At 33.7% G+C, this 24418-nt stretch overlaps 1 protein-coding gene across 1 annotated transcript; it reads right to left on the bottom strand.

Moving 5' to 3' along the window:
* Positions 1 to 978: 978 nt before the first annotated feature.
* Positions 979 to 22386, bottom strand: LOC142631762 (BAG-associated GRAM protein 1). Its single transcript, XM_075806071.1, has 18 exons — positions 22012 to 22386; positions 20339 to 20389; positions 20082 to 20179; positions 18926 to 19001; positions 16236 to 16364; positions 16094 to 16140; positions 14922 to 15045; positions 14660 to 14776; positions 13210 to 13239; positions 13015 to 13114; positions 9666 to 9772; positions 7396 to 7536; positions 7208 to 7312; positions 3447 to 3593; positions 3073 to 3126; positions 2146 to 2209; positions 1462 to 1523; positions 979 to 1342 (listed from the first exon to the last, which is right to left on the bottom strand). The coding sequence occupies exons 1-18, from the start codon at positions 22195 to 22197 to the stop codon at positions 1226 to 1228; spliced, it is 1755 nt and encodes a 584-aa protein (XP_075662186.1). The 5' UTR covers positions 22198 to 22386; the 3' UTR covers positions 979 to 1225.
* Positions 22387 to 24418: the final 2032 nt, after the last annotated feature.

Genomic DNA, 24418 nt, shown 5'->3' with positions numbered 1-24418 from the left:
ATGATTTAAAGTCAATGTGATTTTAAAACTAATTAATGCATACAATATTAGAATGACATCCCATCTTACGGAAACTAAACAAGAATCAACTTGTTTTTAATACTATACAAAATAAAGAAACACCAACTCTTAGTAGGGCCTAGCAAAAATTATTCAAATATAAGATTGATGTATGATTTTTGGGGTTGTGTTTCCAATCCATTGAAATGATAATGTATGATATTGTGTCACACATGTAATCCTTCACATGTATTTGAATTCTTTTTATGAAAAGAAGGCCTTGTTTAGAGATACAGATTTGTCTTGGTATCAATGATAAGTTTAGAGATATGTATCCACATGGGATATTTATTAGGTGGAATCGGTCTGGATAACAGATTACAAATAGTCCTATTCACAACTTGACTAACACTTTTAGAATATAGAGCAAATGTGACTAGCACAATGTGATTAATGCTTCCTCAAACCATGACAAAATAATATCATAGTCACCAACCTAGTAAACTATTATTTAGATAGGTTTGATCTTTATTAATGAATGCATTGTTCTAAAAGGATTAGGTGTACAATATTAACTTCATGACTCAATTCTTTTTATTGGAATGACGATGAGGTATAATATAGTAGTATTATTTCAAATCCATAAGAAGACAATTATTTTTATTGGAACAGAATCCTCAGATACCAAATCCATTATTATATCATAAAACCCATACCAAACAATTATCCCTCAAATCCCTTAACTTCAATCCTAATCCAAATGCAATTGTATTTTTCACCTTCCTGGGAAAGGGGAAAAAGGGGTAGTCTCATAACCACATTTAACCAAGCTATTTCATCAAATTTTTGGTCAGCTATGCCAATCTTGAACTATGACAAACTGCATATATTTTACAATACTATATTTTAATTACCAAGCTATTTCGTATGTCTTCAATGAAAGGATATACGGCAACAACAAAAGGAAATGTTCCAAAATGTCTTAGAAAACTGAGATTTGTCATTGCAAAAAAAAAAAAAAAAATTGATTACAAGCATGTACACCGCTAATTCTCACCTAAGGAGATAGGGTGAGATTACATTAAGAACACAGAGGATAAAAAAACCTATTGCCATCACAAGGAACCTCGGTGGCTCTATGTATATATGACTTTTTATCATTTTTTTATATTTTAAAAAAATTGACAAATACACAGGCAAACCCGATCTGAGGTCGCTGAAAATATTAGCTGCTGTCTTGAGCTACAGATTGAGGAGCAGTAGTGTCAGTCTTGCTATTAGAAGTATTTGACTTGATATAAGAACGGGCCACCTCTAACATCACTTCCACCTCTTTCTTGTACTACATTAAGTGAATGTAAATAATTAGATAGATTTCAAAATTTTAATCCATTCCTTTTTGATGAACAGAAAACACAATTATGAGTGATGAGAAGAAGAAAAAAAATTAGATTTACCAACCTCATTGATAGCCCCTGACTTTATTTTGGATTGCATCAGACAAAATTTCTTAAAATGTGCACCTGTAGAAGTTGCCACCAATTTGATTAAAAACCAAAAACAAATTCCTGAATAGAATTGAGAAGAAAAACTAAATCTTAAAACTATGCAAAGTGAGACCAAACAATTTATAATATTGCCATAGAATGCTACAGATCTGCAAATTTTATACTATGGATCATGGTGGTACATGAAATGGGAACTAGCACATGGTAAACCACATAGCTCAAATTGTGGAACCGTAGGGGTTAAACTTGGATACACAAAAAGTGTTTCATCAGAAATTAGAATGCAATTAGGTGGCCTTCAGTTAAAATCTCCGGAATTGAACATGGTACACAAACTGAAATCTCTGTAAGATGCCCAGACTAGACACTACTTTCTAATTTCTACATTGGCTAGGAAGCCAAAATAAATAACAAATATATAAAAAGAAAACTTCTGAAACATCAAAATTAGTGAATTGAAAGTGCACCGCATTTTGGTACCACTTTTCGGACTGAATGATCCTAGATCATAGTTGGCTAGGGTTGCAATGCACTATGGTAAAGCATACAAAATTCAGTGGCAAGATAATTACAAGAATGGAATATATGCAGATTAATGACAGTCAGAGATAGAACTGGGGGACAATTGAATACATACCCACTTTAATATCTATGGTACTTGAGTTTTCGGCATTTGTCTCCAAACACCATCTACAGTGGACCTGATGCAACAAATTCATGTCACTTAAAAAGTAGACTAAAATGGGAGCAAAAATAAATCAACAAATCGTTGTCTTCCAGATCAGAACCATACAAAGCTAACAAATTACTTACTATCTATGCCAAATATACCCACTCTACTGCTATGTAATCACAACAGAATAACCGCCTTTCCAATTGTAGGATGCCCAGGCTTCAAAACCAGGGTTCCCCACTCATGGAGCACTGATATTCCAAAACCTTTGGTGCATTAGTGTTTGATGTATATTTGACATGGTTAAGGCTCAGACACCCAAGCACAGGTAGGATACGCCAAAAGCTTTAATTGAAGGGAAAACACACACACACACACACAAAACAAACAAAACCCTCAAGCCAGATTAATCATGATCTGGTGGGATAAACCATTGGCTTGCAATTATTTATTTCTCGGCTATTAATTATTAATGCATGTTATCTGTTTTGTAGAAATAAAATCAAGATAAAATATATCTAAAAATATATATTTATTAATTGACATATCCACATCATTCATATCCTAGTTTTTCAAGAATTTCCATGTTGTCGTATTCCTATCAAATCTTACATATGTCCCATGACAATTTCAGAGTTTCTAGTTCTCCACCAAATTTGTTATCAGATTGCATTTGGATCTGTTGCACCCAGAATTCATTCTCCTCTACATTTAAGAAATAATATTAAATCTAGTCTATTTGTAATCTTTGAACTGTAGATAAGCTTTTTGTAGTCTCGAATCAAGGACAAAACTGAATTCATGTAATACATATAAGATTGAGGTATAAAGTACACAACCAACCATAAACGAATGTTGAAGCAAAAACAAGATAAGCAAAATAGCAAATACCTCAAAGCAGGATCCAAATGGAACATCATGCGCCTGTTGCACAGTCTCAAACACCTACAAGAAAGAAAAACTCCCATTATAGTTTGATAAATTAAAGGAAATTAAACAACTTGAGAAGATATGTAGAAAAAGAAAATATGTCAGCATCTCAACTAGCAACAAAAGAGGCTTCATAAAAGAGGAAGAAAAGTAACAAATCCTTTTCCAAATAGGCAAATACAACTCATGCACCCATACAAAATTGATCCCTTGATCTTATCCTGTACCATTTATTTATAGGGAAAGGAAGTGACAACTCTTAAATATTATAGGGATGATGATGATAATAATGAAACAACTAAAATTTAAGATAGGAGGAAAATATGTATTCATACCAGCCTTTTCTTGTCTGGAGATAGAACAGCATGCTGATATTCTGTCATGGCTGTGTCTGGTGGGCACATTGGACTGCTACAAAGGGTTCTGAATGTTATCTCCCTGACTTGACCATCATATTCATCAGCAGCATGCCATTGTCCCATCTGGCATAAGGATAAGCATGAGATCTAAGGTTAATACAGGCTGCCAAACAGCAACTGACAACTTAATCTTCTAGGGTCAAAAAATTCCACAGTAGCACTTAAATTAATTAGACTAACTTAACCTCCAGTAACCCAGAGGAATAGGGCAAAAATTATACAGAACAATATTGCTAACCAGAGCCCAAGGCCCCAGGGCACCATGTGTACTGGTCGGCCCTTCAGATGAAAAAATGCACTGAGCTTGAAATCAAAGCCACAGATGTAATGAATGAATAAAATTTCTCCTCATTTAATAATATGCATACATGATATCAGGAACAACTGCATAGTTTTACTATTCACATTGCATGGGACTTAAACACCACAATAAGTCACTTGGGGTTCATTCAAGGAACTAACATTTTTATTAATTTTGGTTGAAATGCACAAATTATTTTAGTTGTGACCAAAACCAACATGAAGCATTCTAATAACATGGAATATCAAGAACTGTAAGCATTCAATATTTTTGATGAAAATACATTAAGAAAAATGGGGAGTTTGATATTCTTTCTTTTTACAATGCTTTGAGGGGGCCTCCCTTGTCACTTTCCCTTGGAAGGGTATTTGGGGTGTGAAGGCCCCATGGAGAGCGGTTTTTTTGTTCGACAGTGGCATAAGGGAAGATCCTTACTTGTGACAATCTTAGGAGAAGATCATATACTATAGTGGACTGGTTTTGCACGTGTCGCTGCAGTAGGGAGGGGGTGGATCATCTTTTGATTCATTGCACAGAGGCCTATCAATTGTGCTGTTTTGTATTTAAATCTTTTCGTATCTCCTGAGTCTTACCAGAGTGTGTGTGAAAGATCTATTGTATGGTTGGCGGAATTGGTTTGGAAATCACTCATCAGTTATTTGGAATCTATTGTATAAGGAGGAATCTGAAGTGGCTTCTCAGATAGTACATTTTTATCAAACACTAGACCAGGAGACTAAGGTATAGCGACCTATGGTGGAGGGTTTAGAGTTTGAGCAAATAGGGGGACTGAATAGGGGATGGCTTGAAAGGTAGTTTAATAAGGAGGAGATTCTTCATGTTGTTACGGATTTGCAAGAGGATAAAGCTCTAGGTCCGGATGGCTTCTTTATGGCCTTTTTTCATCATTGTTGGCGAGTGGTGGAAAAAGATGTGCTAGCCTTCTTTGAGGAATTTTACCAATATAATAAGATTGGAAAATCCCTCAATGCTACTTTCATTGTTTTAATTCCTAAAAAGAATTATGCCTCTAATTTTAGAGATTTCAGGCCTATTAGTTCAGTGGGGAGCATGTATAAAATTTTGGCTAAGGTGTTAGCAAATCGCCTAAAAAGGGTTATAGACTAGCTGCTTTTAGAATCTCAAAATGGCTTTGTGGGTGGTAGAAAAATCCTTGATTAAGTTCTTATTGCCAATGAATGTGTGGATAGTCAAGTGAAGAGTCTAGTTCTAGGGGTTATATGCAAGCTAGATATTGAAAAAGCTTATGATCGTGTGAATTAGGAGGCACTCCTAGATTTGTTGAGGAGGTTGGGGCTTTGGAGAGCAATGGTGTAGGTGGATTCACACTTGCATCTCCACAATTCAGTTTTTCGTTTTAATAAATGGGCCTCCAATCGATTATTTTGGAAGTTCGAGGGGATTGAGGCAAGGAGATCCACTATCTCCTATGTTGTCTTTGATCGTGACGGAGATCTTTAGGAGGATGTTGAAGAGAGTAGAGGGGGTCGGTTTAAATAGCAATTTTAAAGCTAATGGTACAGAAGCTGATGGAGTTTGTGTTTTACATATTTTGTTTGTAGATGATACCATCTTGTTTTGTGATGCAGATGTGGGGCAAATTTTTCATATACGGATGTTGCTTCTATGTTTCCAAGTTGTCACTGGCTTGAAGGTTAATGTTTGTATGAGTGAAATAGCCCAATTGGGGCAGTAGATACTTTACATGTTTTGGAAGGGCCTTTTTGTGGTGTAGGATTGGGAATCTACCCATGTCTTATCTTGGCATGCCTCTAGGGGCCTCTCATAAATCTTCTTCTATTTGGAATCCTGTCTTGGAGAAATTTGAGAGAAGATTGGTAGGTTGGAAGATGTTGTATTTGTCCAAACTGGCTTTGATAAAAGTAAATTATAAGTCTTCCTACCTACTTTTTATCACTTTTTACCATTCCAACTAGTGTGGCCAATAAGATTGAAAAATTGCAAAGGGACTTTCTCTGGGAAGGTATGGGGGGTGAATCTAAGCAACATTTAGTAGGATGGGATAAAGTGTGTTCCTATGGCCAACAGTGGTTTGGGAATAAGAAAACTGACTATCTTTAATAAAACCCTATTAGGAAAATGGCTACGGCGCTTTGGGGATGAGGAGAATTGACTTTGTAGGAGGATGGTAGCTATAAACTTTGGGGAAGAGTGGGGGGGTGGACTTGTAAGTTTGGCAAGGGTGTTCATAGATGTGGTTTCTAGAGAGACATTTGTATGGGTTGGGAGGATTTTAGTCAACATACTTGCTTTGATATTCTAGTGGGGAATAAAGTGAGATTTTGGCATGATTGTTGGTGTGGGGATCCACATCTTTGATTGACATTTCTAGTAGTGTATGAGATAGCCACTAATAAATAAAGTGAGATTCTGGCATGATTGTTGGTGTGGGGATCCACATCTTTGATTGACATTTCTAGTAGTGTATGAGATAGCCACTAATAAAGAGGCTTTTGTTGCTTTATCCTTGACTAGGCAGAGGAAAAGGGAAAGGAGGACTTGGGATGTGAGGTTCCACCCAGGATTTGAATGATTGGGAGGTGGGTTCTATGGTGGATTTTCTTCATTTTTTGGAAAATAATATCCCTTTAACTGAAAATGATGACCAAATACCAATTGAGATGGACTTTGAAGAAGAATGGGAACTTCGACATTCGCTTGCAGTATAATGCTCTATGAGGCTCCTCCTCTATCACTTTTCCTTGGAAAGGTATTTGGGGAGTGAAGGCCCTTAGGCAAGTTTCTTTTTTGTTTAGACTGCGGCTTGGAATTAAATAATCACTAGGGTAAATATGAAAAGTAAGGGGTTTGATTTTGTTGATTGGTGTTGCATGTGTTGCTATTATGGGGAGACCATGGATCATTTGTTGGTTCATTGTGAGAAGGCTCAAAAGTTATAGTATCTTGTCTTCCAATCTTTTTGGGTTTCTTGGGTATTACCAAATACGGTGTTTGTCTTCCATTTGGTCGAAGGAATTGGTTGGGGAAAAACTTATCAGACATTTGGAATTTAGTACCGTTGTGTTCGTTGTGGTGCATACGGAAGGAATGTAATCGTCACTGTCATGGTGAATATGAGCACAAACTTAACAAATTGATTCCTAGAGATTGAAGCTCATCAAGACATTGAAAAAAAATTTCATTGGTCCACCATCACTGTCTAGACTTCAGAAAGGTCACAATAAAAGAACAAGTGTCCCATAGAAGAAAACAATAATACCATAGATTTTTACAAATGTTGATGCATAATCATGTGAATCAAATTAATATAGCTAATTATATACTTCCTAATATATGAAGAGGGATGATTACCATAAGCTAGATCGTTACTTACAACAAGATTAGTGTCCTTCCGTGCTGAACGATACTCATTTGTAAAATTTGAACCATCATTCAACAAGATATTAAAGAACTGCTCGGCTGTGCATGGGAAAACATCCTGTGCAGAAGATAAATCAATTGCATGCTAATAACAAGATAAGGAACTACATCTAAGTGGTAGAGGAAAAGAACAATGCATACATTGCATATACCAACAAGAGCTTCTTCCTTGATAAAAACTTGAACCTTTCCAGTTTTTGGCACATCTTCAGGAATCTCAACCTGTGTTTTACCTCTTCTGGTAGAGCTGCTATGCGCACGCAGAGCTGACTCTGCCTTCTCCTGTATATCAGAAATTTTAAAAAAAAATAAACAAAAATAAAACACCTAAGTTACCCAATCTATATTGAAGCAACAAGAGAAAAGAAGACCTTAAGAATTTATTCACAAGGTGTACACTATAACTAATGTATTGTAACAAGCCAAGGAAAAGCTCCATGTAGTTGTTGATAAGCTATGAAGCACGGGTGCGTTTTCAGATTCGGGTGCCGGTACGGGTGCGGGTGCGGGACTCGGCAATTTAAAAAAAAATAGGGTGCGGGTGCGGCGATTAAAAAATTATTAAAAATATTTTATATATTACTAAGCATTTTTTATATATAATAATAATAATAATAATAATAATAATAATAATAATAATAATAATAGAAAAATAAATAGATAGTAATAAGTACACAAAAGTTTTTGATACTTATTATTGACAAAAGTATTAAAATAGATAAGACTTCTCATAAATAAATTTAAAAAAAAAATTAATTTAATGGCTCATGAATTTGATATATATAACAGATATTAAAATAAATTTAGTTTCTTAAAAAAGAAGAAAGGAAAAAAAAAAAAAAAAAAAAAAAGAAGGGAGAGATGTGGCTGTCACGTGTCTGGTCACTGGTCAGAGAGGCACAACAAACAAAAAAGACAAAAAGAGAGCCTTTAAGTTGGTGTTATCAAAACAAAGAAACGGAGCTCTTCCCAAAAAAGAAAAAGAAAAAAAAAAGAAACAGAACAGAAGACGGAGAAGCGAAGAAGACGGAGGCCGATTTCTTTTTTCTGGCCGAAACACACCGATATTCAGCCGGCACGATCCGGTTTTGCCCGGTTTGGCGCGCGTCAGAGCCGAATCGGCGCGTATCGCGCCGAAAAAACTATTTTTTTAAAGGCGGACGCGGCACGGACGCGCATGCAGCGGTGTCGCCTGCGCGTCCCCGCGTCGCGCCGCGTCCGACGCGGGTGCGGCGGCCCAAACGCCGCACCCGTGCTTCCTAGTTGATAAGGCACAAATCTACCAAGTAAATTTCTGACGTGGGACTCATCACACACACACACAACACACACTCAAACAATACCCAAATCAAACCTGGGGTGTCAAAAACTCTCCCACTTAAATCCTTAACGTACTCATTAGGGCCCTAATGTGGGGTAGTGTCTCTGAGCCCACACAAGATTGCTGGGCCGACTCTAATACCATTTGTAACAACTCAAGAAAAAACGTTACCCACATCTGCGCTATACTTTAAAAGACTAATCACAATTGCATCTCCTTATAGTTGTAGAACTCAAGAAAAAGCATTTTCCTCATCATCATTGTCAAGTAATAAGTAAAAATGAAACAAAGAGAAATGAGGACATGCGATGCAAGGGTTTAGGGTTTAGTGCTGATGGATTAATATATGGTTTGAATTTTAGTTATTTTGATTTTAAAATAAATGTAATTGATTGCTATTGGAATATGGTAAATTTAATCATTTAACCAATATTTCTAACACTTATATTAAAATATTTGAGTTCTTGATGGTGAGCAGGTTTCAGAACCTCACCCCCTGTTAATAAATTGTGAAATTTTTATGAAATGAATGGTAGATAAGCAATTTAGACCCAGTCTTGTTTGGTTCCTTACCCAAAAAAATAAAAGATTCCAAACAGTTTTAAAAATAGACGCTATTAATCATCACACTAAACAACTACAAAAGTATTTAATGAGCATAATAGTTAATGAAATTCTAGTTTAGCATGTGTCGTCAATCAAGGCATATAAACATACAATCCTATCTAAATTTTAAAATAATCTAAAATTACATAAATATATTTTAAAAAATCACATTTTATGAATGCTTGTGTTGGGGAAGTAGCAAGTGCAAAAATGAGATATTTGCAAAGCAAAACAAATTTAGGGGTCTCTAATTCCGAACTCATTGTCATGATATTGCAGAATACCAAAAGGTCACACAAAATAATGTAATCTTTGTTATTTTAATATGAATATATATATTTTATTTTTACATAACTGTTCTTCAAAATTCCAAATCAGGCTTCGTTTTTTTACAGTCAGTAAGCATGACTAAACCTATGAATGGAAATTCTATTAAAAGTATATCAATAGCTAAATTAAAGTTTGCACAGGACAAGAAATGGACCTTTTTCTCAGCTTCTAACATAGCTTCATAGTTTTTCGCAGAACGCTGTAAAGCTCTTAATGCATGATTCCTGTTCCAAAATGATGCAAATTTATATCTGACTCTACCTGAAAATGGAAAAGCAGAATAAATGCCATATAAATACATCATAACATAGCTTCAATTACAGATGTTTCCTAAAAGCACTTCGGTAACTTAAAACACTAATCAAGTTGGAAGAAAAAATACAAACCAGAAAAAAAAAAAAAAAAAAAAAAAAGGAAAGACAATCAATAAAGTGCCCGTAAATAAAAGTATAGCCTATTCAAGCAAATTTAGGCGCAAAATGAAAGAACAAGGCTTTAACTGAGCACCTACCCCACTGTGGGATTGGGCAAAAAAATGTGCTTTACCAATAAGTAACAATGAGAAAAACAAATTGTTTAGTTCATAAAAATATATTTCTTACTTGCCTCCAGTTCTAACCATCAAGTTTGAGCATCATTTTTGTAAAATGCCAACAGAACACTCCTAGATAAGTGAACTAATTAACTTATTGTTCCAAAAACTAAACCTCTTTAACATGCAATCTGTAACAGAAGGAAAAGTTCTATTTAGGCAGAAAAGACACAGGTCATTATAAAATGTTAGCGGATACCAAACAAGATTCATACTGCATGCATCCAAACTTGCACACATGCATGTGGTAGGGACACAAAACAAAATGCTAGAAGGTTGACATTAAGCATGCCACCTACACAAGCACAAGGGTATTTTAGAGAGACAATCGTGAAGAAAGAAATATAGTTCATAATACTGTAAGATATCTTACATGCAATCAAGATTCTAACTGGAAGAGGCACTTTTTCAGAAGCTGCATTCAACTCAGGTATACTTAGTGCATCTTATGACATGATTCATTCATTATTAATTACAAGCTGAAATAAGAAACATAAAGATTAGGAGTAAAACACACAATCGGAAGACAACCAATAAAGGAAAGCATGGTCCGGAAATCTACCCTATTTGGCCATAATAGACTAAATAATAAAATTTCAGAGTAAGGAAAATTCACTGAACAAGAATTTAATAAATGCCACAAAGAGATATTATATAATTAACTTTAAAAACGTGATTGGAGGACTAAAAAAATTTTAGCCAGCAATAAAACTAGCACATATCACAAAACATATTCAGCCACAAGAATGTTAAAACCAATACCTATCCCTACCATGAACCACCTTTTCCGGTTAAATCATGTCAAATTCAAGATATACTGTTCCCTAAACCTAAATAGCTCCAATACAAAAATACCAATGGAATTACTAGGGAGGGAGAGTATGCAACCCCGGTTGGGCGGGAGGAGCTTTCTGAGTGAAATAAGTACCTCTATGGTAGGTAGCAACAAAATAAAAGGGACAAAATAATCGTTCTCTCCAAGATCAGTCCTTCCTTCAACTTCACATAATCCAAAAAAGTTTCAATCAAAGTAATTTTTAAGAAACATTCAGAAATAGATTTACTCAGTCTCAATGTTCACAAGACCAAAAGAAAAAGCTCTGAGACAGAACTCAAAGAAAAACAATCTGAATAATAGATGAATAATTCAAGAGAATTGAAATAAAATCATTTCATTAGAGCCTTCATCCACCCTATCCTTGAAAATCAATACCCAGTCATACATAGATCCAAGCATCTTTTCCTATTTTGTGAAAAGACCTTGTTTGATTCTCCTGAGTCCTAAGAATTGAAAAACTAAGTTCTATGTGTTAAGTTCTAATTTTTTTTTTTTTTTGGCTGAATCCCGTGCCAAATTTGCTTGTAATTTTTCTCATTTCATTGTACATTTGGGATTACATTGTAATTGGGTAGATGAGTTTCACTCCCGCGAGATGAAGTCGTTCCCACAAGTTCAACGTGTAGCAGATAAAGAAGGAGGCTTTTCTGGAACAACTCGCAGGCAACTCACAAGAAGTTCTTTCCTGCAAGTTGCTTGAGGACAGAACAACTGTTTCATTTTTATCTCTTGCCAGCTGAATCCCAATCCATACCTCTTGTTCCCATACACAAAAAACCCTAGAGAGATTGTGAGAGCAACTTTCAGATTGCCTCTGAGAGAGAGAGAGAACCATTTTCCATTTGAGAGAGCTATTCACACATCATTTTTCTCTCTTCTCCTTCCCTCTCACTATTGACATATCAATGAGAGGAGAATATATCAATCACCTTCTTCACCATACTTGATTGTAGCGAGTTTTTTGGATCTGGGAAGCATTGGAGCAATACCACAAATCAAAGGAGACTTGCGCAGCTTACCGTCGATGGCTTAACGCGCATTTTCCGGAGACTAATTGAAGAAACAACTAAGCAAAGTCGGTTGCTAGTAGGAGCATGGAGGGCCCAAGTTCTAGGATAGCTTTAGACTTGGAGGGCTTATTGTGTATCTTGTATTGCAATGCAACTGTTCGCTGGTAGAAAAGTTTTGATATCGATGTCGGTGCTATGGAGAGGTTTTGCCAATCGAATCTTGGGTTTTCCCAATAACACATCATTGTTATTTTACTGCTCATTTAAATTGCTTTAAATGCATTGAAGGCTTAAATGAATATCCAATCAATATAAAATTGGATAATCACTTACATTTGGACTTAATGTTTAACTTAGCTTAAAAGTGATTAAGCCGTAAACTTTGGAAATTGGGGTCTAAATTAATATCTAAGGTGTTAGGTATATTTCTCACTATGTATAATCTTTTCCTTTCTTTTTCCACTTTCAACATGCAAACTCGTATTACAGTGCTGTCTAGAGAACTTTAAGCTCATGAATATGACTGAAACCAGCTGAAACATTGACTCCAAAGGAATTACACAACTTTTCTACAGAAACTTCAAAATATAGTTTCTCAATCATACAAGTTTCAAAAAAACCTCCAAAAAGAAGATCTTGATGAGTGGACTAGCTTTTAGCATATCACAATATTAAATATCAGCTCATTCCTCCATGTGGATACGACCAACAAAATGAGCAAGCACAATAGAGCTGCTGAAAGATCTCATTTGAGCAACTTTTTAATAAAATATATCAATGATTAGATTTCTATTTCAACTTGAAAAATCAGGTCAACTACTACCATCCATTACAATTAAATTCAATGGATGCACCATTCTAGCACCATACTTTAATTTGATACTACCTGCACAATATATCTAAGCCCATTGCATCATTATAAAAACATAATAATGCCTTTCAAACAAAAAAGAAAAGTTATCACAAAAAGCTACTTTCATGTCAAGCACAAGATTTGTACATCTTAACTTCAAGAAAGATATATAATAAAAAGCCCTTCAGGCATTCAAAAACAATTACTAACCATCAGGACTTCCCAAAGGAGGTACACCATGTCCACCAGCACCCATGCGAAGAATAATTGTAATAGCAGGATTAATGAATGCATGCTGACTCCTTCGTATCTTCATAAAAAAATAATAATAAAAAAATCCATAACTCAGCATTACATATCATTCAACAAGGTGGTCAAGTGTGTGAATTGCGAGAGAGCACATACCTCATCTATATCTTCAAATGATACAACCACCTATTAAATTTATAAAGAAATCAATGAATAATTTAAAATTCAAATAATAACAATTAAAATCCTAAAATTACCTTCAACAAAATGTTCAGTGGAAAGTTTTTTTTAAATCACTCTAATTATGTGTATCCATGAATTTATGCCAATGAGGATGAATAAACATAAAATTAAGAAGGGAAGCCAACAACATAGCTTGATATGAAAGTATAACCAAGATAATAAAACTAAACCAAGATAATAAAACTAATATATATGGGTTAAGTTCGAGTTACGCCTAATGTAACATTTGGTCATGTTACACCACTATAATTTTTTATGGGATGTGTATTTTGACAAATCTACCACTAGATTACATTTTCTCCTTATACCTACCATTGATGCAAAATTATAAGATATGACATCTATAAAAACATTTAAATTTTCAGATTTTGTATTTGAAAATAATACACGAAACAGGAGTTTAGGGATATGTATATAATAAGCAGCTGTTCCTGAGGTTGAAAGAAGAAATTTCCTTGGTTGTACTCTTATTTCAACTGGTGCTTTTGCTTCTTGTAGTCATTAAAGAGCTATTTTCTTTAAGGTGTTTAAAGATTTGCATTTAAGAGAAAGAATAGGTACAAATTTAGATCTAGCCTTAATTTGAGATTCATGGAAAATTATAAGAAAAAGATAAATATTAATCTTACACCAGCTTTCTAAGTATCACACTTAAGTATCCCCAGCATCACAGCTCAGGGAAAAGAATTATATTGGTATCACACAAACCTCAACAGCATAGTAGTTAAAAAAAATTCATAAAACTTGTGTTCTATTAGTTGGAAGTGTAAATCAATATTAATTGAAAATTAAGCCTAACTCTACTAGGACTTTGTCTCCATGGGCTTTTAAGTACTATGTCGAAACTAATTACCACTTCAACCCAAATACAACCCAATAACTTGAAAAAGCTCATAATAAGACCTTGTGGATGACTCCAACCTATTTCAGTAATCTATAAAAGAAGCCATTCGCTCATAAATTTAACTAAACCAGCAACTTTCTAATGCAAAGAAACATAAAAGGCCATCTGATGTTCTTCTTGCACCTTTATATGTGAGATGACTACGTTGAAAGTGAATGGGTGATTTAGGGGCCGTTTGGTATGGAATTTTTAGCAACAGTTTTTAGTTTTTAAAAAACATTACACGTATTTTCAAACACTATTTCACCCATACGTATTTCCAAAAAATACAAACAACGCTACTAGAACAACGTTACCAAATGGGCCCTTAGGATCAAAGCTCCTACTAAAAGTAATTCATAACAATGATGCTCTCCGGAGATCCTCAAAAGAAATAATATACCCATATAATATTGTCTCAAACTTGCTTGCTAACAATAATATTGGCCCAACCTTAGGAAAGAAGAATGACAGACTAACCTTCATTTGCTTAGAAAAAACATTTGAATGGAAGCAAATGTGCCACGCAGAGACATACATACGGCCATGATACAAGAATGACCTCTCAAGTGCACAAGAATAACTGTGTTGAACAACCTGAAACAGGTACCCTGTTAATTAGGCCCACAACTGGAATTACCAAAGGGAGAACATAAAGAATCATATATACTTATAGTTATATATTCAATTTGAAACTTCAGGAGATTAAAATTACCGCTAGAGCAGTGTTTATGAAACTCACCTCACTTGGAGGGAGGTCAAATATTGTTTGAAGAGGCCCTGGCTTTTGATGAACCACAGTTGGCCCTTGTTTATCTAAAGAAATCCTTCTTCGTGCATTAGCTCCAGCATAGCCATTCACATCCCTAATGGTAAATTATTAGTCATTACAACAGAAAATTTAAATTTATTAGAAATGAAATGATAATACTAACAATAACACAACAATATTTGAATTACGGTTCCATCCTATAATAAAGAATGACACATATCTAAAAGGAAAATAAACTGGACCAGCGCATGAGTATTTGTTCCATTAAAAGGTTATAGTTGCATTAGCAAGAAATCAAAGTTACATCAACCAGACAAAAAAGGAAATGGCAGCAGTCTGTATTTTCCCAGCATAATCAAAGAATTATTCAGAAAAATATTTCACAATCATTACTTGATGCAGGGATTCTAAGGGGCTGCTGTTTACAGGCTTAGAATTGATTAAGGGAAATCAGAGTTGCTTAGAACAAGGAACAAGGTGTGACAAAACCTTCTTAAAAGAAATCCATCTCTTGAAAATAGCACTAGGCTAATCTATGTAATTGCATTCAAACTGAATAATTTGTACAGCTTAGGGATATTTATTCATGCCATGCTTAAGTAATAACTTCTAAGGACTTCAACATACGCAGCACGGGACCTAATGCCAGCTGTACAAACTGCTAACAGAACTATTAACTTCTAGCTAAAACTACTAGATTATTCTTCTAACTGCTGCTGCTGCTGCTGCTGCTGCTGCTGCTGCTGCTGCTGTAATCTAATGACTGTTGCTGTAAGCTAATGAGTAATGTTAATATATCAGGCTACTGCATCATTACTATACATAATATGGAGTCAAGTCAAATGAAATATGCGCTAACTATCTACATGGATTGCATCACAAATTTAACAAGATTAAAGTACAGACAATATAAAAATGTTCTATAACAATTTCCAGGATACAAAACACATATGAAATTTCCAAAATGAGGGTACATTCTCTGCACAAGAGTACAAAGCCATGTACCCCAAAAACAGTTCAAATTTGGGATTACATATGTGTGTGTCTATATTTCGAGAGAGAGTGAGAAGGAGAGATTGATGAGTCAACCAAATATAATTAAATGCAAAACATTTTTAAAAAAAAGTACAACAAAAAGCTACCCGAGAGAATTTGCGGACAGTTTCATTGTTCTAATGTCCAGACAAACCTGACAAGCAAATACCAGAGTTGTGTTGGTCTCTATAAAGTATGATCAATGATGTTAAAACACTATTAAATTGAAACAAAAAAAAAGGAAGATACCTGCCCTGATGAGCTATCCAATGTATGCCATACTGCACCAGTTTGACCTTCACTTTCAACTTGAACGATCACCGAACCAAGAACAGCGCTTTTCCAAATTATATCCCAATCATATATTGTCACATTAATCTGCCACCCAGTAGAGAACAAAATCAGCTTCATATTCCAAGCCTACTTAAAGAACCAGTAAAGCCAATAGAGAGATCTATATTAACAAAAAAACAGACCAAATAATATGTCATCTTTCTTACTTCACATCGTACATTTTAACTTGTACGTCCAATGAAACATATAGATAGACTAGTAGACTAGTGTATCTATATTGAAACTAGTAGAGTTGTAGTCTTGTGATACTTAAATTGTGCAAAACTGCGAATTTGATTGGATTGTATTATTTGAGCATGTGATGAGTCTCACATCAGGTGTTTGCTAGGTGGATTTTAGGTTTACAAGTGATTACGATAAGCCCCAATTGTAACTTGACTAATCCAATTGGGGAATAAGTGCAGATTTGAAAGGAGTTTTCCTTGTGTCGTAACAAATGGTATTAAAGAAAACTTGGTAACACCATGTAGCTCAAGGGCATAGCAACACAACATGGTCCTAACGATAATATTAGAAATTTAAGTGGGGGCGATTGTGATACCCCAAATTGTTAGGGTTTGATTAAATTAGATTGTTTGAGTGCATGTTGTATGAGCATACGTTGAGTCCCACATCAGGTGTACACTAGGCGAATCTTGGGTTTATAAGTGATTACGAGGAGCCCTAATTGTAACTTGACTAGTTCTTTTAGGGTATAAGCGCAAATGTGGCTAGTGCTTACCTTGAGTTGTTACAAGTCTAGTCTAGTCTAGTATGCTTGACAATGAATTGGTTTAAAGCTTAGTGAAGTTGGTTTATACTTGCCCTATAACTTATAAGGATTTGATTTATTAAGGCTATTTTAATATGCTGGAATTATTCAAAACTGCAATGGCTCCTGCTAAAGTTACATTTCTTCTTCCTACTAAATTCTTTTTTTATTTTTTTTGTTAGTTCCAATGCTAACCTATGTTTTTATGTATGTGTTGTTGGGTTTTCAATGTAAATTAGATTCAAGTTGTGGGTTTCTGTGCTGGAATTACAATATTAGGTAACAGATTGTGTTCATAACCATGTGCCTGTATAAATTTTTAATTAATGTATGGCGAATAGTTTTCTTCCATGTAAATATGACATTTGGGCTGGCACCAAACAACCCTGTTTAAAGCAGTACAAATAATAAAAACCGTGACTTGGCACTTGAGCTGGCCCCATTTAGCCCTCAAAAAAAAATTTAAAATAAAACACCACAATTCAGCCAAGCCCAAAACGGAACATCCACACCCAACCAACCCCATCAAATTGCACCAAGTCAAGGCCAATCATTAAGGAGAATTTAAGCCCACAAGTGAGGGAGGTGTTATAATAATAATTAAATTCTCTATTTCCTAATAGCTTAAACTTTCAGGACAAGTGGTAGTTTAACAAGCAACATTAAACTTAACCTTCATCTAGATTTTGAATAAATATGTGGAAAAAAATATTAGTAGAAAGATATATAAGGATCTTGGTGTCATACTTATGCAAGGAGTACAAGCAATATCATTTCATGATTTCTTCCACAATTTTTTTATTTTTGAACCCAATTTATTTTTGAATTTTGACATTGACTTTAATTTTTTTTAGGATTATGGGATTTTTTTTCTTCTTTTGTTTTCGAAATTTTTTTCCTGATAGATGTAATCATTGCAAGCTGATTTCAGAGAGCCCTAGTAAACATAGAAAACACTTTCTTTTCTTTTTTTTGGAAATTTTCCAATTGTTGGGTGTTGATTCCTAAGTTTTTCCTAAATTCCCATCCTATCTCCCCATCCTATTCCTTCTTTATATATCTCACCCAGATTAGAGAATTTATGGATTGGGAAGGGCTATACATAGGGTTTCCCCTTAAGAGTTTGAATTTCTCAAGCGACATTGGGACATATTTTTTTGGACTAAGACTTTGTTGTAGTTGTTGTTGTATGGAGAGGAAAGGGCTACCCCTATTAACCATCCCATCCTTTCAACCAGGGAAAAAAAGGGTCAAAGTTTCCTGCATACTCTTGTTTTGATAGGTTAAAAGAAAATATTATTAAAAAAAGGAATAGAACAAAAGATACACAGAGTTCACAATAGTGAACAAAGAATAAACAGAAAAAAAGAGGAACAAAAAAACATTAAACAATTCTAAGAGACAAGAAAATCCATAATAGTAGAACAATCCGAGAGACCCCAACACCGAGACCAATCATAGAGAAATTGAATAAGAAATTCTTGCTTACCCCAGCTCCAACTAGCGCTAAAATATGTTCTTTGAAAACATACCATCTCACTGCGATTCTATTTCATAAGAATAACATGGATGTGTATGACTTCAGTTAAAAGAGGGGGAGGGGGTTGGACAAGTGGGCTGTCAGCAGCATGCCTACCTTTGGAAGAAAATGAACATTCATACTTATGCAAAAACAAAACAATGATGGTGATGATGATCACAATAATGACAAAGGAACAGAAAAATAAATGTTGATTTAAAAGGTCATGACGCTGATTTTCTCAAAATTGTCCCACAACTATGTTTTGGATCCATAACTATAAGAATGGTATGGATCATAAATCATGATTACTACCTCAACAGGAAGCTCCTCAACAGCAAAATTAAACTCCTCTCCCCACATGGGATTTCTTGAGCCAGGAACCATTGAGCTGCATCAGAAACAACTACTAAAATTAAATAACAGAAGGTCAAATAAAGCTATCAAAATAACTTGAAAGACCTAGCAATAAATCTTGATTTGATGAAATGTAAGCATCAATATGAAGAGAGAGAACTAAGAACTTTGAAAAATATTTTTTTCCCAATAATTTGAAAGTTGGAGGAGGGGGGATTTGAAGCCAAGAAGTTTCAATTAGAAACACTAAGAAGTGCTAATTGAGCTACAAGGCTCTTGGCAGAACATTGACAATATATTAAACTTAAAACAGCCACATTTAAGTAACAAACTGTAGTACTTTTCCATAAAGAAAGGGATTTATAAGCCAGCTCAATAGTTTGCATAAAAAATTCTGCAAACTGAGTATTTTGACTCTCTACTAATATTAATTATCAATACTGAATATGTACTCAATATGCACCTTCCCCTCAATCACTCTACATCAAAGTCCAACTTATGGTATTATGGTTTCATAAACCTGATATTGTTGAAAGAAAAGAAAAAGTACAGCCAAATCCAATGTACCTGAAGTATATGAACCATGATGCCATCTAAATAATACCCTTAAAATCTGCCAACAATTAGCTTCATCTTTTTTATATAAGCATTGAAGTTTTGTTGCAAAATAGACTTACATCATGTCCACGATGATGAACACAAAGTAACCACAAACCTCAAGAATCCTAGCTATAGCAATTAAACTGAAATAACTTCAAATGTTGATCACATATCTCACATGCACTAAACCATTAGTCCTTCCCTATTCCTAACAGCTAAATCACTATTCACTGTAAAACATAAATTTCTAAACCTGAACTGCAAAATTAAAAGCACATTAGTTCCTTAAAACAGAACTGAAGATACTATAGTATCTTCAGTTCTGTTAATTATGAAAAACATAACCATATAATGCTGCTAAACAAAAACATTACAGAGTAGATATATAAAATCTATTCTAAGCATCATATCAAGCAACAGAAGAAGAGTATGACATATATATATATATTTAAACATCCTTTATACACCATCAACCATTCAGACAAAGTGCAAAGGATGGGAAAATATTAGTAACCTGAAACGCTTTTCTGTACCACAAGTAATGATAGCATACGGATCTGATGTGCCATTTAAGTTTGCAGCAATAAGGTTCTTAGCTGCCAACAATTCCAACTGGAAAAAAATGAAATGAGTGCAGTATCTAGGTGTCAACAAGCAAGAGATGATCCCATTTCATTAAGCAAATATCAAATAAAATAGAATCTCTTAATGCCAATCTTTATCATGGAAACAAACACCAGAAACACACGATTTTAAAAAGATCTTATATACCTTGATTAAATATGCTGAATTGGTTTGGGGATTTCCTTTCAATTGGACCATCTACAAAATAAGTGCAAAACTGCATGTCAAACAAGTTAAAAATTACTCCATGAAACGTTTAAATGCAGACTGTGTCCAGCAAGGGATAAATATATTCCAATAAGGGTGTTCATAGAGACTAGCACAAACATTAGTCAGCCTCAGCATGAATTTAAACAAATATATTGTGACGATGATGATGATGATGGTCATAAGCATATAATTGACAGTAAGTTAATACATTTTTCCAAAATCTCAATCTCTCTCTCCCCAAAAGCTGTGTCTTTAATTTTTTTTCATCACTTATTTAATAATAATTATTATTATAAAGAAATATAAAATACAAGCATACAAATGGAAACAAAAATCAGGTTCTGAACCAAAATTGAATTCCTTATGAATTAAATTGATCACAAGATCTTGGACAAGGCAACAATTAGAAGTAATTCACTGCAACCACCCAATAAATATCTAGATGTACACTTTAAATACAACATGAATAAAAAATGCTAAAAACTCAAGTTTCAAAGAAAAATTAGGACAGCAATATACATTTTGTAATGTCAATAAAACCCAAGGGATGATAAAGGGAACAAAAAGAAGAGAAAAGACTTGAAAAATATATCTTTGGACAAAATCCAAATAAAAACGTAAAATCGAAAAAGTACAGATTTAGGAAAATACTAACTTTTAAAAAAAATGCTAAGTGGAAAATTACTAACTTAAAATTGTAGACAATTCTTTCCTTCATAATTCTTTAGGGTTCTTGCATCTTCTGTACATGAAGTATTCTCTTTTCAATTAAAATATTCTTATCTATCAAAAAAATCATAATCAAACATTCAAAATTCTAAATTTATAATCTTCTCAATTAAAACTTCTTTTCAGCACCCAAAACAAAGCTGGTCTGGATCCAAACCTAAACCTTTATCATCTATATACAATTTACAATACACAATTAACAAAATTATTATAACCTATTATAAAAGCATGTTAAACTTGCAATAACAAACCCACAAACATTCACAACAAATATTTAAGGAAACAAACCCAGAAAAATTAAAACTGACCTTAACATTATTGCTGACCGCATTTATTAAGTACCACAAAAAACCTCATCAAAGTTGAAAATTAAGAAACTTACTAAATTAGCCATTGAAACCCAAATAAAAAACCACAGGGTTAGCTAGGATTGGAAATTTCCACAGGAACCCACATAAAAAAATTTCCAGAAAAATTAGAAACTTACTACATTTGACAATTACAATCCTTAAAATCTAGAATTGACATTTTCCACAAAAGTCCACATCAAAGATTCTCATCAAAACGGGAACTTTACTACAATTGACACCAAATTATTATTATAAAAATAAAAAAAAACTCCACAGAAATTCACATCAAAATTCTCAGTAAAATGAGAAATTTACTACTATCAACCATTGTAATCCTTGAAAATCAAATTAAAAAAAAAAACCAACAAAAAAACAGTTATAATTTGACCCAACCAACATTTCCCAAAGAAATTCATTGCTATACCCACAAAGAAATCAAAATTCTCATCAAAACAAAGAAATTTTCCACAGCTAGCAACTAAAATCCTAGAAATTCGAATATACGAAAAAAAACAAAAGCTAGAATTGAACCTTTCGATTAACATGATCCACAAGATTCGGAGAATTAACATCGCCGAGTGATCGATCAGCAGCGAATTCGTCGGTCCGGTAAGTGAAGAACCAGTACGCAACGATGACGAAGACCGAGGCGGCCACCGTGACCTTGATCTCCCACCACGACGGTACCAGAAACTCCATTGCCGTTTCGATCATCATCGTCACAATCACCACCACCACCACCAAGCTCAATAGTCACGAAAAATCAACGACGACACACAAAAATCGAAACACCAAAACAAAAACAAAAACAAGAAGAAAATCATATATACATCATCACACAAACGAAGCGGTCCATGGCTGCTTCACTCGTTGAATTTCTAGGGTTTCGAATTTTCTCAAAACCATGAAATTTCGAAACAAACGAAGCCCACCAAAAATATTTCCTCAGAGAGAGAGAGTCAAGGACTCAAAGGCTTGGACCGTTGGAGAGGTTGAAAAAATTGATTAATGATTAATAAATTTAGTGTTTTCATGACGGAAATGCCCTCCGATTTGGAACGTGATGTCGGCCGCGTTGTGTTTAGAGCGTGTGGGAATTTTGGGGAATATGAAGGGTTTTTTTGGGAATAGAGAGAATAGAATAACGCACGGGAAAGATTCAAATAAAGCGTGAGAAAGAAAAGTACTCGTTGGAATTGTAGGTATTATTGTTTTTTTTTGTGACTATTTTTTGTTGACTAATTTGCCCTGGTTTTGAGTTTTGGGGGTTTGGGTTTTATTGTGATAAATGGATGAAATTTTTGGTAATGTGGAGGGGGGTTTTATAGGGAGGGGTTGAAAATTTTGGTGGGATTTTTGGGTTTTTTGGAGTTTAAAAGGGACGGTTATGTTGGTGAATGGTGATGATATTAAATGATTGTTCTGGTGAAGTCACAAAATTTTGATCATGACATTGATGTGGACTTTCAAAATAGATTTATGATAATGCAATTTGGATATGATGTGTGGAGTTGAAAAAGGTGTCCTCATTTGTTTTGTATTGGAGTTTGGAGAGTTTATTTCAATTTTCTTGGTAAAGAGCCATTAAAAAAATATTCTTATGGTGAATATTATATGATAGAGAAACGCAATGTTCTTATGGTGAATATTATATGATAGAGAAATTAAAAAAAAATATTCTTATGGTGAATATTCTATGGTAGAGAAACCTTATGTTCACTATAGTTTCACAACATTTTCACAACAAATCCTAAATGACTTACATGTTATTATTAGTGGGACAAAAAAGTAATTGTAGTGATGGATTCAAATTATAATGAATAATAACTAACCACCTATGATTTTGTTATGAAAATTTATAGACGTTGTACTTCTCTATATGATATTACTTAAAATTAATTATCATTTTTTATTTGGTGGAATTTAATTTCGATTCGGTATGAATTATAAAAGAAAAATGTTACGTTTACAACGTTTTTACAACAGATCCTAAAATGGTAGATTGTTACTAACTGTTATGATATTATTTAAAATTAATTATCATCATTTATTTAGTGTAATTTAATTTTGATTCGATATGAATTATAAAAGGAAAATATTACATTTACAACGTTTTCACAACATATCCTAAATGGTAGGTTGTTACTGACAGTTATGATAATATTTAAAATTAATTACAACATTTTCATAACAAATCCTAAATAGTAAGTAATTACTGTCTATTATTGGTAGATGAAAATGTAATTTCAGTAGTGGGTTCAAACTATAAAAGAAGAATGTTATGTCTACAACGTTTTCACGACAAATCCTAAAATGGTAGGTTAATACTGACTGTTATGATATTATTTAAAATTGATTATGATTTTTTATTTGGTAGAATTTAATTTCGATTCGGTATGAATTATAAAAGAAAAATGTTACGTTTACAAATTATAACCAATAAAAACTAACCACCTATGATTTTGTTGTGAAAATTTATGGACGTTGCACTTCTCTATATGATATTAATTAAAATTAATTATCATTTTTATTTGGTGGAATTTAATTTCGATTCGGTATGAATTATAAAAGAAAAATGTTACATTTACAACGTTTTCACAGCAGATCCTAAAATGGTAGTTTGTTACTAATTGTTATGATATTATTTAAAATTAATTATCATCATTGATTAGTGTAATTTAATTTTGATTCGATATGAATTATAAAAGGAAAATATTACATTTACAACGTTTTCACAACATATCCTAAATGGTAAGTTGTTACTGACAATTATGATAATATTTAAAATTAATTACAATATTTTTATAACAAATCCTAAATGGTAGGTAGTTACTAGCTATTATTGGTAGATGAAAATGTAATTTCAGTAGTGGGTTCAATTTATAAAAGAAGAATGTTATGTCTACAACATTTTCATAACAGTTGCACAATAAATCTT

Source organism: Castanea sativa, chromosome 4 (genome assembly GCF_040712315.1).
Source record: "Castanea sativa cultivar Marrone di Chiusa Pesio chromosome 4, ASM4071231v1".
Classification (NCBI taxonomy): Eukaryota; Viridiplantae; Streptophyta; class Magnoliopsida; order Fagales; family Fagaceae; genus Castanea; species Castanea sativa.
This window is presented reverse-complemented; position numbering and strand designations above follow the sequence as displayed.

What these genes read in the sequence shown, in the direction of transcription:
- LOC142631762 (XM_075806071.1), bottom strand. Translation starts at nt 22,197, where the DNA reads ATGATGATCGAAACGGCAATGGAGTTTCTGGTACCGTCGTGGTGGGAG. An exon ending in ATTCAGCATATTTAATCAAG is followed by an intron (nt 20,180 to 20,338) that starts GTATATAAGATC and finishes ATTTTTTTCCAG; the next exon opens with TTGGAATTGTTGGCAGCTAA. An exon ending in CATTTGAAGATATAGATGAG is followed by an intron (nt 13,115 to 13,209) that starts GTATGTGCTCTC and finishes TTTTTTATGAAG; the next exon opens with ATACGAAGGAGTCAGCATGC.